The sequence below is a fragment of the Erinaceus europaeus genome, chromosome 4, assembly GCF_950295315.1.
Source record: "Erinaceus europaeus chromosome 4, mEriEur2.1, whole genome shotgun sequence".
In the NCBI taxonomy this organism is placed as follows: domain Eukaryota; kingdom Metazoa; phylum Chordata; class Mammalia; order Eulipotyphla; family Erinaceidae; genus Erinaceus; species Erinaceus europaeus.
In genome coordinates this window covers 10,768,445-10,785,653 of record NC_080165.1, presented here as the reverse complement: position 1 = coordinate 10,785,653, position 17,209 = coordinate 10,768,445, and the positions used below count along the sequence as shown (strand labels likewise).

The window sequence follows — 17,209 nt, the reverse complement described above, 5'->3', positions numbered from 1 at the left end:
GAATATGAAAACATTATTGTCAAGAAGTCCCACTATGCTACCTACCATGATTCTAAATACACCTTATAGGGAAGAATATTAAGGCGGGGAAGCAATTACAGCAGCCAGACCTTCCACCTTCTGCCTCCCACAGTGACCTTGGGTCCATGCTCCCAGAGGGATAAAGAATAGGAAAGCTATCAGGGGAGGGAATGGGATATGAAGTTCAGGTGGTGGGAGTTGTGTGAAGTTGTACCCCTTTTATCCTATGGTTTTGTCAATGTTTCCTTTTTATAAATAAAAAATAAAGTAAAATATAAAGCCACCATGGAAAACACAGTAAATGGAGCAATTAAATCTTATGTGTGAGTTTCAGAAAGCAAAACTGTAGCCAAGTAAGAAAGTAAATTCTTGTTGAAGAATACAGACTAAGAACTCTCACTGAAAGCATGAGGACGATCTAAACAAATCCAAGTCTCATACCCAACGCCTGACTTGACAAAGATGCAAACCAGCCCCCCAGTATACAAATGTGCAGTGAGAGCGCGGGAGTCAAGTAACAAGACTGCTGACGCTGGTACACTAGCTCCGGGCTGGAACAGCTACTCCTAGGAATTACCTTCCGAGATTCGAGGAGCTGATGAAGACCAATGACAACCAGGAGGCCAAGACCAGCAAGGAACATATACATGAAGATTCTGGAAGGAAAGGAGAAAACAGGAGTCGGTTTTGCTTCACGAGAAATACCACAGCTAATACACATGCAGTGAGTTCTACAAATTCACCTGCATCTGTAAAATCAAATGACCAATTTTAATAAAGCAGTTAGGCTGGAGATAGTGACCTAGGTTCAAGACTGGACACATGACATTACCACGTGAGGCTCCCTGGGCAATGGAACAGTGCTGTGATGTCTCCTTCTTCCTATGAAAAAGCTGGCTGGGGCGGGGCGGGGGGGGGGCTGGTTGGGCAATGGCACAGCAGGTTAAGCACACGCAGTCCAAGCACAACGACTGGTACAAGGACACCAGCTCGAAACCCTGACTCCCCACATGCAGGGGAGTCGCTTCACAAATGGTAAAGCAGGTCTGCAGGTGTCTGTCTTACTCTTCTCTCTCAATGTCTCTCTGTCTTATCAAGAGAAAAAAAAAAAAAAAGCCACCAGAAGCCGTGGATTTTTAGTTCTGGCACCGAGTCTCAGCAACTGGAGGCCAAAAAAAAAAAAAAAGGAAAAACAAAGAAAAAGCCGGCCAGAAGCAATGGCATTACTCACATGTGAGGCCCCAGAACCACATTAAAAAACAAACCTAAAATGTATTACTTTACTTTAAATATATGTCTATGCACAGCTAACTAGTTAAAACTATTACATCAAGCTTGTCTCCCTCAACTATTTTTGCACAACTACAAATTTTCCTTCCGGGGAAGCTAGGGAAACAGCTCATCCCATTAAAGCACTAACTCGTGTGCCCAAAGGCCATGCCTCATGCACCAGCTCTGCCAGAGCTGAGCAGACTTCTGGCTCTCGCCCTGTGCGATTTTTCTTGGCCAGGAGACAGTTCACCCAGGAGACCATGGGCCTCACTGTGCGTAAGCCCAGAGGGTCGAGCTGTGACAGCACCTGGGACTGTCGCGGCACCAGGAGAAGCCCTACAGGTGATGGAGTGATGCCAAGGTGGCCAACCCTTCCTCTTTAAAACACGAAGAATGGAAAAATCAGTCTGGGAGCTGTGGACTCCCACACCACCACGGTCAATCACGGGGGATGGTGGTGGCGCACCTGGTAAAGCCCGTCACAGTGCCTAGCAGCCCAGGTTCGAGGCCTAGTCCCCACCTGCAGGGGAGAAGCTTAACAAGCGGTGCAGTCGTGCTGCAGCTGTGCATTCGCATCTGCCTCTCCCTCCCTTCTGTCGTGTGCATCTGCCTCTCCCTCCCTTCTCTGTCGTGGGCATCTGCCTCTCCCTCTCTTCTCTGTCGTGGGCATCTGCTTCTCCCTTCCTTCTCTGTCGTGTGCATCTGTCTCTCCCTCCCTTCTCTGGCGTGTGCATCTGCCTCTCCCTCCCTTCTCTGTCGTGTGCATCTGTCTCTCCCTCCCTTCTCTGTCGTGTGCATCTGTCTCTCCCTCCCTTCTCTGTCGTGTGCATCTGCCTCTCCCTCCCTTCTCTGTCGTGTGCATCTGCCTCTCCCTCCCTTCTCTGTCGTGTGCATCTGCCTCTCCCTCCCTGCTCTGTCGTGTGCATCTGCCTCTCCCTCCCTTCTCTGTCGTGTGCATCTGCCTCTCCCTCCCTTCTCTGTCGTGTGCATCTGCCTCTCCCTCCCTTCTCTGTCGTGTGCATCTGCCTCTCCCTCCCTTCTCTGTCGACTTGCCTTTGTCCTGAGTAAGAATAAAAAGTATCCGTCAATGGTAACTAGCTCCATTTTAGCAGAAGTAGCAAACCCTTATGCTTAGCAAACACCTGAAAGCAAATCCTGCTCCAGGCCGACGTAAACCCCAATCTGACAGTGCCTGCCAAGGCCCAAGCCTTCCAGTCCTACTCTGAGATCACACCCACACACGGCAAGCTTCCACTTACGTCTCTCCATCTAACCCATCCTCTCTTTCAATGATCGTAACGGTTTGATTGAAGACAGCATCTTGGAAGACGTTGCCCTGTTTAAAAAGAAAAACCACAACAATCTAAACCACAGGCAAAGAATAAAAGGTAAGATATCACAAAGCCACTCCACAGCCTTCTCAGAGTGTCAACAAGATTCAACTGTCCTATGTAACTGCACTCAATCAGCTTGAGGGGCTCAACGTCAGTGCGCTTTCTCCTACAAAAAATAGAAGAACAGGGAAAGTACAACGATAGCTTAGCAGGAAATCACGGTAAGAAACAGGCTTGAAATAGTCAAAGCCATGGTCTAAACCGATGAGTTAGAAATCAGGTGGGAGCTCACCCAGCAGAGAGCATATACTTCCTTGACCATGTGCAACATGTGCAAGGACCTGGGCCTAAGACTCCCAAAGGGAAGTTTCAAAAGAGGTAAAGCAATAAAGGTTACAGCGTCTCTTATGTCGCCTCTCCAACATTTACTCTCCAGGAGAAAAACAAGAGCCCACTGAAAGCAGGGGAATTATGCAGGTAAGAAGTCCTTGTAAGGGGCTGGGGGTGGACTAATGCTTCAAACTGTTGCTAAGATTTGTGAGAACTCTGGTGGTGACCGTGGTGTGGAACTAGACACTGTAATCTTACAACGTACTATTAATATCAAAAAACTTAAGTGCTTGATGCTTTACTTAAAGGTAATATGTACTTCTTCAAAAGTACCACTTCTTGTGAAAATAAATGTTTATTTCAAGTTCTTCCAATTAACAACTCCAGGAATCAGAATACAATGATGCAGCATCAAAAATGCACCTGTATGTACACAACTGTTCAAATTTCATAGGATTACAAACCAATGGTAGATCATAAAATTGTATTTAAAGAAACAACCCAGGGGCCGGGCAGTGGCACATCGGTTATTTAAACACATATAGTGCATGCAAGGACCAGTGTTCGAGTCCCCCGCTCCCCACCTGCACAGGGATGCTTCACAGGCGACAGAGCAGATCTACAAGTGCCTAGCTTTCTTTTTCCCTCTTTCTTTCTTTCTTTCACCGGAGCACTGTTCAGCTCTGACTTTTGGTGGTGGTGGTGGTGGGGCTTGAATCTGGGATTTTTGGAACCTCAGGCATGAGTCTTAACATAACCATTATGCTATCTACCCTTCGTTCCTCTGTCCCCTCTATCTCCCCTTCTTCTCTCTCCCCTTCTTCCTATCCAATAAAAATGGAAAAAATGGCCCCAGGAGCAGTGGATTTGTAGTGCAGACACTGAGCCCCAGCAATATAACCCTGGAGGCAAAAAGAAAAAATAAAAAAGAAAGCGCCCTGAAATCAATGAATAAGTATACCTGTAACTATCGGATTGAGTCTGCCAGTGTGAAAGTGGGACAGAGAACATATCAAAGTACTCATCACCTTAAAGCTCAGTGGGTATTTATGTTCTAAGAGACACTACAGTTTCCTTCCACCTGACCTCTCTGGACTGCCGTGCTTCCTCCCTTGAACTTCAGCTTTACAAATGGAAACATGTGAGCAGTGAAAGAGGATGCAGGATAAACTAATGTGTACTGGCATCGGAATAAATGCAGGCTTGCTGTGTGCTTTCCTGCTCATTTCCGACCGGGCCCAAGCCACGTGCACTCACTCTAAAGCACGCACTGTACATTCCTCACCGCAGGAAAGGTGTGTTTACCTTTGCCTTCCGGATAACTACTCAGTATCCGTTTTCGAACATGCCCTTGAAATGGCCACCAGGAGAGTAACTAAACAATGTCAACTAACTCCAGCCACCTCTAATATAACGAAGAAAGCTCTAGGACTCTCACGTTCAAATCTTTGTAGTTGAGGTTGATGACAAGGCCAAAGGGGCGTCCTCCCATGGGCTCTGCGGGAATGAAGGAATACTCAAAAGTCGCCTGCTTCTGGGGCGGCACGACGGTGTTCAGAGGAAGAGCGGTGAAGTTCTGGATGTAAAACTGGTAGTCCTGAGGGTAACGGAACGAGGCATCCAGGGACTCAACAACGAAATCCTCCGTGCCCTTGTTTGTAAAGCCTACCAGGAACTTCACAATGTTGTTGGCTGGAAAATCTGGGAAACAGAACAAAAACAAAAAAAGAAAGAGAAAGGTAGATAAATTAGAAAATGGTCAAAGGATCCAAAAACAAAACAGAACAAAGACATTACTAATGGAGCCACCCAGCACCCTTCCCTGTTGAGGTGGGCTGGGTTAGAGGCGGCGGCAGGAGGCATTCACTAACCACTGAGCTGGGGGTGGGGAGGCCGTGACCCGGCTGCTCTCTAACATTCCAGCGTCAGTGGGAAGTGAGCATCTCACTGGTCCCCCTAACCACCAGGGCTTTTACTGGATTTTCCTGCTTCCACTGGTCCTGAGACACCCTCCAGCCCAACTCCCCCATAGAGGGGAAAAGGCAGAGAGGGGGAAAGGAGAGAGAAGTAGGGAGGGAGGAAGAGAGATGTCACAGGGCTGCTTCCCCGGCAGTAGAGCTTCCAGTGCGGTGGTGGCACACGTGCTAATGGGAGCGTTCTGTGGAGCGAGCCACCTCCTGCTCCCACACCTCACACTGCAGACCAGATCACATCTCTGAGAGTGAACAAAGAAAGAGCTGTGTGCTTCAATCAGAAACACTTGTTTTGCAGAAAGCTTTTACGTCTCAGTAGCACCATCTTGCCCTGAAATTCGGTATCTGTTACCCACACGTTATGTAAAAACTCGGTTAAGATACAAATTTGAAGGGGTGGGTGGGGAGAATACAGATCCAAGAAGGATGACAGAGGACCTAGTGGGGGTTGTATTGTTATATGGAAAACTGGGAAATGTTATGCATGTACAAACTATTGTATTTACTGTTGAATGTAAAACATTAATTCACCAATAAAGAAATTAAAAAAAAAAAGATACAAATTTGAAGGTAAAACCAAACAAGACAAGTTCTAAGACCCAGGTTCAAGCCCCTGCTCCCCACCTGCACGGGGAAAGCTTCACAAGTGATGAAACAGAGCTGCGGGTGTCTTCCTGTCTCTCTTCCTATCTTCCCCTCCCTCCTCAATTCCTGTCTCTATCCAATAATAAATAAATAAATACAAAATTGCATCAAATATACTTTCACAGACATAAAGTTGTGAATATACATGGGAATAAAAAAAAAAAACTTGAGCCAAGAAAATCTGTATCTTCAAATACCATGTCTTCAGGGAGGAAGGCTTAGCTCAGCTTTAGAACTTAAGACGTGCAGGCCCGAGTCCCCAGATTCTTTCCCTGCATTATTATATTCCAGAGCTGACTGGTGATCTGGCCTGTCCCTCACAAAATAGACTCATCTAAAAAAACAAACACAAACAAGACTCTGTCTTCAGCCCCGAGTCTGCATATTGGTGTCTCAGCCAATACAGCAGAAACTTGGGGGCTTGGCAGATCTGGGCCAGAGACCTGCCTTCCACCCGGTTGACTGAGTAGCTGGGTAACCCTGTACAAGTCCTTACTCCTGCCAAATCAGTTTAATAATGGCAATTATTCTCATGAGAGTTTCTGTTAGGATAAAGTAGCATGGGCAAAGTACGAGAACAGTGCATCTCACATCGCAGCCAATAAACACTGGCATTCTGTTTGCTTTCTTTCAGTGAACCTTAGACTCCCATACGGGTCTAATCGCAAAGGTTTGATATTTCACTCATGTTCATACTCAAGACTTATTTTGCTACTGGATCTGAAATAAAAAGTCTCTTTCAAAGGGTTATTTAATTTCCAGCTGAATGAGTAGTAGTTACTGTCGCTGTTACTATTATTACTAAGTTCTCCTGTAGTCTAAGTGCCAGGAAGACTAGCTTGCAGAAGTAGGCATAAGAATACGTGTAAGGTAGGAGGAGGAGAGGAATGGAAGCAGGGTACTGACCATTACTAACTCTTCTCAGAAAGGTGAACGCATCATTTAGAAGAATATTGTCTGCATCCTTACCCTCTCCTTTCACAAACAGGATAGTCGTATCTGCACTTGGTGAGGCTTCTGGTTCACCGGACACATCTTCTTCGTCTTTATCTTCTACCTAAGGAAAACATGAAAGCGAAACTACTTAGAGAGTGAAAATGATTTATCACTCAATTACTGAAAAATAACCTTCGTGCAGGAGAAGCAGCATAATGGGGGAAAAAAAAGGTCTTCATGCCTGAGGCTCTAAATCCGTCAGTAAACTTTTTTTTTTTTTGCCTCTGGGGTTATTGCTGGGGCTCAGCGCCAACACTATGAATCCACTGCTCCTGGTGCCATTCTTTTCCATTTTATTGGCTACAACAGAGAGAAATGGACAGAGGAGGGGGAGGCAGAGAGGGGGAGAGAAAGACAGACACCTGCAGACCTGCTTCACCACCTGTGAAGCGACTCCCCCTGCAGGTGGGGAGCCGGGGGCTTGAACCGGGATCCCTGCGCTGTGAACTGTTCGTGTTCAGGAGCAGATACCACTGGCAGCCATGTGGTCAGCCCCAAGCTGGCGTCACGCTCTACCCTGCAGGAGTGCAGTCAGATAACATTCATGAGACAGACTTGCTGGGCCTGCTGCAGCCACCCACCTAGCTACGATCTGAAAGATACCCACCCTGATTAACAAAACTACCTCCCTGGAAGGACTCCTCACAACTCAGCACGGATGGTTGTGAGGAGTGGCGCACCTGGTCGAGAGCATGTTACAACGCCCAAGGACCCAGGTGCAAGGCCCCGGTCCCCACTTGCAGGGGAATAGCTTCACGAGTGGTAAAGCCGTGCTACAGGTGTCTCTTTGTCTCTCTTTCTCTATACTTCACCCTTCCCCCCTCAATTTCTGGCTGTCTCTAGTCAATAAATAAATATAATAAAAAAAAATTTTTTTAAATGAGACCAAGGATCAAACTGGGGTGAGGAGATGTCCTAAAATTCAATTACTACTACACACCTTGGCAAACGTGAGGGAGAAGAGAAAAAGGAAAACCACAGAACTGTATGCTGGTGCAGGCGATCATTCTGACGACATAAGTCAGGTTAAAACTGCCAACCTGTCTTTTCCCCCCTCCCTGTCATCACCGGAGCTCCATCACTCTGGGCTTTTTCTGAAAGCAAGTGAAACCAAAAGGCAGAGAGGAAGCGGAAGAGGCCACAGCACTAGTTTCCTGTGACCTGATGTGCGCTGGGTTTGAACTTGCGCGGCACACGGCAAACAGCGCGCTATCCAAGTGGACGACTTTGCCAGCACAGCGCAAACGAGATTCGGTGTAGAACTCGGTGCAGCACGTTCCCGGCTACCAGAGGATTCCAGAGACTTAGCTCAGCACTCAGGTCCTGAGCACATCAAGATGCTCGAGGGCATCATCACTGGCACGTAACAGAGACGGCGCTCAAATGCCTGTCAGCACTGAGTTCTGCGAAGACATCTTTAATGATATCGTTCGTTCAGAGTGAAGAGCAAGTGAATTTCTGCTTCTGGGTAGAGACCCACAAGGAGGAAGTGACTGTCAACTCCAGGAAGACCGAGGAAAGAGGACACTTAACAGTTCTGAGAAAACACCCCTGACATCTGACAAGAGGGTTGTGGGATAGAGAGAGAGAAGTCAAAGTCAAAGTCAGTCCCCGCCCGCAGGGAAAGCTCCTCGAGTGGGGAAGCAGGGCTGTAGGTGCCTGTCTCTCACCCTCTCTCTGCGCCACCCTTTCGGTTTCTGGCTGTCTGTCCGACCAGTAAAGATCACATGCATGTAAGCAGAGGCTGGTCGCTCTATGAGAGCTAGTTAGCGTCCTGTGAGCTGTGGAAAACACGTGCCTGTCGCCTGGTCAGGCTACCGCGTCCCAGCTCCTCCAGGCTCTGGAGGCGGGGCCGGGTGGTAGTGCACCAGGGTAAGCGCACACATCTCTCTATCCTAGCGAATAAAGAAAAAAAGAGAGAAAGAAAATCAAATCAGTGGCATAGAAAAAAATACAGAATAAAAAGAGAGAAGGAGGGAGAGAGAGAAAACCTCCATTAGCCATTTGTGATAGCCAAAACCAGGGGACCATCCGAATGCCCTACGACAGACTGGCACTTGGTGGAATAGGGCTCAGCTTTAAGGTACAGTTTCTCTGCTTTTCTTTTTGCTGCAGTACGATCGGCTGGAAGGAATCGCACTCAGTGAATCAAACCAGGACGACGATTAGTAGCAGGTGATCTCAGTCATAGGTGGGCTTTTTTTTTTTTTTAATTTATAAAAAGGAAACACTGACAAAAACCATAGGTTAAGAGGGGTACTACTCCTCCACACAATTCCCACCACCAGCTCTCCATATCCCACCCCCTCCCCTGATAGCTTTCCTATTCTTTATCCCTCTGGGAGCATGGATCCAGGGTCATTATGGGGTGCAGAAGGTGGAAGGTCTGGCTTCTGTAATTGCTTCCCCGCTGAACATGGGTGTTGACGGGCTTTTATAACACAAGGGGTGAAGCAGGTCTGCAGGTGTCTAACTTCCCCCCCCACTTTCCCCTCCTCTCTCCACTTCTCTCTGTCCTATCCAACAACGACGACATCATTAACAATAGTAAGCACAACAATGATAAAACAACAAGGGCAACAAAAAGGGGGGGGGGGGGATGGCTTCCAGGAGCAGTGGATTCGTAGTGCAGACACCAAGCCCCAGTGATAACCCAGAGGCAAATAAAAAAAAGAGAAGACCCCTTCAGAGCTCGTTTGTTTTGTTGCTGACGTCCAAACCTTGTGTTGTGTCGGAACAGATTCCACATCCCCAGGGCTCCCCGTGCACCTCACCCTCCACTAAGCTGCCTTTCCTCTCACCCACACCCGTTGCTGCCTCCCTTCTGTGTCCTTGGAGCGCAGTTCAGCATAGCTTCATGCTGTGTTTTCCCTTGCTCCCCACCTGCGGCGGGGGGGGGGGGGGGTTTGCCTCGGGTGGTGAAGCAGGTCTGCAGGTGTCTGTCTTCCTTCTCTCCATTTCTCTCTGTCCTACCAGCTTTGAGAAGAACTAGAAGCTACTGGCATATTGCGATGACCCTGGCTTTAGACCAACGTTCTCCCTGCCACCTACAATTCTGTTGCTAGTGTTTCGGAGCTGGAAAACCCCCTCTGTACAGATCGCTGTGCCTCTTGCCTTCAGAGAAGATATTCTAGGTTATTTGCTGTCTGCTTCCCTGTCAACAACACACATACAGAAAACCGGGCTCCTTATGCCAGTCCTCGTGCTCGGCGCCAATATGCACTTAACCCTCTGTGCCACTGCCCGGCGCCCTGGCAACACACTTCTAAATGTCAGAGCCTTCATGTGAAGGGTGCTGTGAGATGCGCCGCGCCCAATACAGGCGGCAGCAGCACTAACCAAGTCCGTGGGTTCATCTTCTTCCACCTCTGCCTCATCGTCCTCGTCCTCAATGATGGAGTCTTCCACCGTCTCTTCGTCTTCTGTCAGATCCTGGGCAGCTGCGAGCGAACCTGACCACAGATTGACAAAGCAAGCAGTTAGACTCTAACCCACAACACCCAAATAAACACTAAGCACCTTGAAGAAGATGCTTCCGTCTTAATGCAATCCCTGTCACTAATCATACACGATAAACAAAAGGAAAACAGAACTCAAATCTAAAGGAAACTGTCGACACTTATCTTAAAATTTAAGCCAGATAAATTGTTTTTAGTCTTGCCTACAACTAAGACTCTTTTTTTTTAAATTTATTTATTCCCTTTATTGCCCTAGTTGTTTTACTGTTGATGTTGTCGTTGTTGTCGTATAGGACAGAGAGAAATGGAGAGAGGAGGGGAAGACAGAGAGGAGAGAAAGACAGACACCTGCAGACCTGCTTCACCACCTGTGAAGCGACTCCCCTGCAGGTGGGGAGCCGGGGGCTCGAACCAGGATCCTCACGCCGGTTCTTGTGCGCTCAACCCGCTGCGCTACCGCCCGACTCTTGACAGGACGCAACTTCAAGGAACGAGAATGCCCAGGGTAGAGTTGCACCGATGATAAAAGAACAGCAAGTGTGAAACACAACCGCTGACTGAAGCCTTTCATCGAAAATGGACCCGACAGTCGGTAAGTAAGCTGGAGAGTCAATAGCAGAGAGAGCGAGCGAGCGAGCCTTTTCTCTTCGTGCGGCTTCGAAGTGACACCGTGAGATGTCTTCTTTCTTCTAGACTTAAAGCACGAAATTAGCATAATGCCACAGAAACCGAAGATCATGAAGTCCCAGGCAAACGTGCTCTACAGAGGCAATTTCAGGCCAGCCCCTCAAGATGCATTTCGCAGCTCTGTGAACTATTCCACCACCTCGGAGGAAGAGAGCTGACCACAGCGCGCGAAGGGGCAGAGGGGCAGGTGGGCAGCCGGCCATTCCGGGGAAGTCGAGGGCTGTGCGGCTCACCTCCACGGCCCGTCCCCAGCCCCCAGCAAGGATTTCCCTAGCACATTCACGACTGGTCAGGACATTCTAAGACCCCCAGCAAGAAATCATGCCTGACGCCAGGCTGCCTGCATCCGGCTGAATCTCAGTCCTTCCCTGAAGTGTGTGCGTGTGCGCGTGTGTCTGCCTGCCCAAGAGCTTTTCACCTACATCTCTGTGGTTGCAGGACGATCTGTTAACAGGGTCAGTAGAGATTAAGAAATTTTTTAATTGGAAAATTAAAAGAACAACAAAAAATATATATATATATATGTGCTAAAGCTCTCCAGTCCAGACTGTGAAGAGAGGATTCTTTTATTCGATTCTAATGCGGAGATCAGTGCTTCCTTAAACAGAACCCCCCCCAAAAAAAAAAAAAAAAACAAGCCCACAGGGTTTAGTTGGCATTCACGCAGAGGCTGGTGTCTGCAGCCAGACTCGACCTCACAGATGGAAAGACTGGGGGGGGGGGGGAGGACAAGGAAGAAGAAAGAGCAGGGTAACAAAGGCAACAAAGGGGAATAAAGAAATAGATATTTAAAAAAAAAAAAAAGGGAAGAGAAGGAAATCGCAGGGGAGTCACTTCACAGGCGGTGAAGCAAGGTCTGCAGGTGTCTGTCTGTCTGTCTGTCTTTCTCTCCCCCCCTCTGTCCTGTCCAACAATGACGACATCAATAACAATAACAACTACAACAATGAAAAACATGGACATCAAAAGGGAATAAATAAATTTAAAAAGAGAGAGAGAGAGAGAGAGAGAAGATGGATCAGAACCCTGGGAGCCGGCGCCGGCACACCTGGCCGAGTGCGCACCCCCCCCCCCCCCCCGCTCCGCACAAGGCCGCGGGTTCGAGCCCCGAGCCTCCACCAGGTGGGGGAAGCGGGGCGGCAGGTGTCTCGCCACCCCCGTCCTTCTCAACTTCGCTCTGTCCTGTCAAATCAAATAATGTCGAAGAAAGAAAAGAGGAGGAAAGAAAAGAAAAGAGAGAAGAGAGCAGAAAACAAGAAACCCAAAGCCAGCGGCTGCGGCGGGCCCGGGAGCACGCGCCACCCCGCCGGGGGCCGTGCACAGTCAGTCGCGCTGTCCGTCCGTCCGTCCGTCCGTCCGCTTTCCCCGGAGTCCCCGCTCAGCTCAGCTCCGGCTGGCGGCGGCGCGGGGGCCCGAACTCGGGGCCCCGGGAGCGTCGGGCGCGGGAGGGCGTCTGCGCCGCCGTTCCAGACGCGGCCCCGCTCCTGTCAAAGCCCAAGGCGCCGCGTTTCCCGGGGCCGGCGCGGCCGTGCGGGATGAATGGAGGCCGCGGGAGCGACACGTCAGCGCGGCGGGGCTCCAGGTCCCCGCGCCGGGTGTGCAGCCCCGGGACGACGCCCCCCCCCCCCCGGCCGGGCCCCGCCGCCGCGCGTCTCACCTGCCGCGCCGCCTCGCAGCAGCAGGGTGGCGGGGAAGGCCAGCAGCAGCAGCAGCAGCAGGCGGCGGAGCGGGATCATGGCGAGGCCGCTGCGTGTCCAGCCCCGCCAGCGAGTGATCTCGGCCGCGGCGGCCGCAATGGCGTTACGCTACATCCGGGCTCCGGCGGGGGGCGGGGCACGCATACGCACACGCACACGCTCCGCCCACGTCCCGCCCCTCGCTGAGGACGCCGGGCGCGTATCGGCGCGGGCCAGCTCAGCCCTGAGCCGGGGTGCCGAGCTCCGCGACGCCACGCCCACCCCACGGCGCAAGGCACGTCGGGACACGCGCCCAGCCACGCCCACCACGCCGGGGACCGCCGCCAGCGTGGCTGCTGTGGCCCTCGCCGCGGTCTCGAAGATTCCCGCGAGAGTCTGACTCCTGCTCCGCCACCTCCACCTTCTGGGCGGCGGCGCCGGGCAGTCAGTGGGGCTGTGCAGCTTAGATAAAAGGCCGGGGCGACAGCGCCGTGTTTCTGCAAAAGCCTCTCCTGCCACAGGCTCTGGGGTCTCAGGTTCAACCCCCAGCACTTCCATAAACCGGAGTTGAGCAGTGCTCTGGTCTCTGTAGCATTTATATATATATAAAAGTAAAGCCATCAAGTGGCATTGAAAAGTAAATATATGGCGCCGGGTGGTGGCGCACCTGGTTGAGTGCACATGTTATGATCCACAAGGATGCAGGTTCAAGTCCCCGGTCCCCACCTGCAGGGGGAAGGCTTTGCGAATGGTGAAGCAGTGCTGCAGGTGTTTCTCTTCCTGTTACCCCTTCACTCTCGATTTCTGGCTCTTTCTATCCAGTAAATAAAGATAATTTTAAAAAAATGTTTAAATAGAAAAACAAATATATGAAAAAATATTCTTAGGTAATAGTGATTTCCCCAAAATGAAAAGTCATTAAAAACACACACACACACTGGGGGAATCTGGCGGTAGCGCAGCGGGTTAAGCGCAGCTGGCGCAAAGTGCAAGGACGGGTGTAAGGATCCCGGTTCAAGCCCCGGCTCCCCACCTGCAGGGGAGTCGCTTCACAGGCGGTGAGGCAGGTCTGCAGGTGTCTGTCTTTCTCTCCCTCTCTCTGTCTTCCCCTCCTCTCTCCATTTCTCTCTGTCCTATCCAACAACGACGACATCAATAACAACAACAATAAAACAACAAGGGCAACAAAAGGGACTAAATCTTTTTAAAAAATACACAGTGGGGACCAAGGTCACCTAAGGGTCACCCTCACCTACATGGGGCTGGGGAGACAGCATAATGGTTCTGAAAAAAAAAATTAAAAAAAACCTCTTGTGAGGCTCTGAGGTCCCAGGTTCAATCCCCATAAGCCAGAACTGAGCAGTGTCCTGGTCTGTCTCTTTCTCTCCCTCTGGTGTATAACCCATTAACGAAAACAAAAACAAAGACAGCTAGGCTAGCCCTTCACATAATAAACATCTGGCAGGTGTACCCACGGCCCGCAGTGAATGGACACCTGGGTCTGGGGTTCTGCTGATGGCAGTGGACACTCTCCACTAGACGCTGGGCTGGACCCGCTGGAGACGTGCCTAGGAAAGAAGCAATCCCATTCTACCATATCTGTTTCCCCAGTTTCCTTTCACCTCCCACAGTCTCTGTGCAGGGTCATTATCTCTGAGAAGGCAACTAGAGGCAGGGCTGCCGGTGACTCCCCCAGCCCATGGAGGCCAGTCAGTGGCAGGTCCAGATTGCATGGCGCCATCAGTGCTCCCAGGCTGGGATGCCTGCTGTCCTGCAGACTCTGCTCAGGGCCTGTGCAGTGGGGCCCCTGGAAAGGAATTGAGGCCGCAGCAGCTGCTGCTGTCACCGTTGCCAAGTTTTAGTCTGCAAAAGTCACCACCAGCAGCAGTGCTGAACTAAGCCCGCTCAGCTGCACTCCCGGCCACGCCGTGCCACCTGGCAGGTACACTCCTACTCTGCCACCTGCCCTCCCAGCATGCTACCAGAACTGTCACTTTGTGTCTAAGCAGCACACTGCTGGCTGGCCCTGTATTGCCGTAGCCCAACCTTGCTGAGTACTCAGTTGGGATTGGAAGACTCTCCCTTCCCTCCTTTTTAAAAAATCTATTTATTGGATAGAGACAGCCAGAAATTGAGAGGGAAGGAGGGGGGGTAGAGAGGGAGAGAGACAGAGAGAGAGACACCTGCAGCACTGGTTCACCATTCATGAAGCTTTCCACCTGCAGGTGGGGACTGGGGACTCAAACCTGGGTCCTTCCGCACTGTAACATGTGCTCAACCAGGTGCACCATCACCGGTTCCCCTCCCCTCCCCTTTTTTTTTTTAATCTGCCTCCAGGGTTATCACTGAGGCTCGTGCCTGAACTACAAATCCACCGCTCCTGGAGGCCATTTTTCCCATTTTGTTGCCCTTGTTTTTGTCATTATTGTTATTGTTGCCATTGATGTCATTGTTGTTGGAAAGGACAGAAAGAAATCGAAAGAGGAAGGGAAGACAGAGAAGGGAAGAGAAAGACACCTGCAGACCTGCTTCACCGCTTGTGAAGAGAGCCCCCTGCAGGAAGGGAGCTGGGGGCTGGTGCTGGGATAGCCTGAGGGTACTTCTTCCCGAGCTAGTGCTCTCTGGGTTGGAGATCACTCAACTGGAGCTGATCTAGGCTGCTGTGTGGGAGAGGGATCAGGAACTCGTGCTGCACCAACTTCCGCAGGAGATACACTCTGGAACTCTCGGAGCCGGAAAGCAATTTCCAAGTGTCTTTAATCAGAAGAGCAGCTGTTTTTATACTCTCCAAGTAGGGTGGAAACAGGATGTGATATAGAGAGGGTGGAGAGAAAAGTGACTGGTGAAAATCAGAGTGTGACAAGGAGGGGGCGGAACAGGCGAGAATCCTATAACTGAACCACCAATGCCCTGGAGTGCTTTATGTAAAAGTGATTTATGTAAATAGACCAAACCTTTGGATCAGTAAATCCCTATATAGGCATATGGATAAGAAGAAGCCAGGGGGAGATGGCAACTACCCAACAGGCTGGAACCAGGTCTCCTTATGCTGGTCCTTGCACTTTGTGCCATGTGTGCTTAACCTCTCCCTCCTTTTTTATCTTATTTATTTATTTGTTTGTTTATTTATTTATTTTTACCAGAGCACTACTCAGCTGGCTTATGGTGGTGCTGGGGATCGAACCTGGGAATTCAGAACCTCAGGCATGAAGGTAATTCACAGAATCATTCTATCTCCCCTGTCCAAAATGAAAGAATAGTTTTTGGTTTGCTTGTCTGCTTTAATTTTTACCAAAAGGGTGGAGGAGATAGCAGAATGGTTATGCAAATAGACTTTCTAGCCTGAGACTCCCAGGTTGCAGGTTCATCCCTTACCACCACCACTGTAAGCCAGAGCTGAGCAATGCTCTAGTAAAAAACAAAAAACAAAATAAAAAGAGGTGACACAGTGGATAAAGCATTGAACTCTCAAGCATGAGGTCCCAAGTTCGGTCCCAGCAACACATATACTAGAGTGATGTCTAGTTCATTCTTTCTCCCCTCCTAGCTTTCTTATTAATAAATAATATCTTTTAAAAATAATCTTTATTTATTTAATAATCTTTATTTATTTAAGGGAGTCGGGCTGTAGCGCAGCGGGTTAAGTGCAGGTGGCGCAAAGCACAAGGACCGGCATAAGGATCCCGGTTCGAACCCCGGCTCCCCACCTGCAGGGGAGTCGCTTCACAGGCGGTGAAGCAGGTCTGCAGGTGTCTATCTTTCTCTCCTCCTTTCTGTCTTCCCCTCCTCTCTCCATTTCTCTCTGTCCTATCCAACAACGACAACAACAATAATAACTACAACAATAGAACAACAAGGGCAACAAAAAGGAATAAATAAATAAAATAAATATAAAAAAAAATAATAATCTTTAAAAAAAAAAAAAAGGAAGAAATTTAACCAGAGCGCTCACTGCTCAGCTCTTAAATTGTGATGGTACTGCAGAGTGAACCTGGGACATTGGAGCCTCAGGCATGGAGCTCTTTTTTTAAAAAAAAAATTGATACTTTAAAATTTTATTTATTTATTATTATATTGATTTATTGGATAGTGACAGAGAGAAATTGAGAGCAGAGGGGGAGAGAGACAGAAAGACACACCTGCAGCCCTGCTTCACCACTTGTGAAGCTTTCCCCCTGCAGGTGGGGACTGGGGGCTTGAGCCTGAGTCCTTGTGCACTGTAGTGTGTGCGCTCAACCGGGTGTGCCATCTGGCCCCGAAGCGTGGAACTCTTTATGCAAGCATTGTCTCCTGAGCACTACCCGCCACACACACACACACACACACACACACACACACACACACACACACACACACACACACGAGAAAGAGTTTCACGTGAGAGACAGAGACAGCCACAAGTCTAGTACATATGGCTCTGGGGACTGAACTGGAGACCATAAGCATGCAGGTTTGATGCTACCAGTAGAGTTATTTTCCAGCTACTTCCTCCCCAGTATTCAGAAATACTTACTAATGAGAGAGACTAAGGGCATCGCTCAGGCTTATGTGCTGTGGGTGAGACATCAAACTGTAGAATTTCATACTTGTTAACATCCTGTTGCACCACCTCGCAGGCCACCCTCTCCAACTGTGAGCTACTTTCTGGCTCTCGGGCTTCATTCCACATCTGCTTCTGAGTCCCTCAATTTGACAAACTGCTCAGTTTAACTTGCTGCTCTCTCCCAGACCGGAAAGACTGGACTAAACTAAACTAAACTAAACTGCATTCTAATAGAGGATACATCTTATTGTCAAAATCGCCTCTTTTCCTCAGT

General features: G+C 49.5%; 1 protein-coding gene across 2 annotated transcripts in view; it reads right to left on the bottom strand.

Annotated features, from left to right (window-relative positions):
• SSR1 (signal sequence receptor subunit 1) overlaps positions 1–12,543 on the bottom strand; it is a 41,235-nt gene extending 28,692 nt beyond the window's left edge. For both annotated transcript variants that reach the window (XM_060188745.1, XM_007523283.3), the window contains exons 1-6: positions 12,374–12,543; positions 9,911–10,023; positions 6,545–6,632; positions 4,396–4,658; positions 2,553–2,629; positions 599–677 (exon numbers count right to left, since the gene is read on the bottom strand). In XM_060188745.1, the coding sequence (XP_060044728.1) occupies positions 599–677; positions 2,553–2,629; positions 4,396–4,658; positions 6,545–6,632; positions 9,911–10,023; positions 12,374–12,452 (699 nt within the window). In that variant the 5' untranslated portion in view covers positions 12,453–12,543. The remainder of the gene's footprint in view (positions 1–598; positions 678–2,552; positions 2,630–4,395; positions 4,659–6,544; positions 6,633–9,910; positions 10,024–12,373) is intronic.
• Between the last annotated feature and the right edge of the window lie 4,666 nt (positions 12,544–17,209).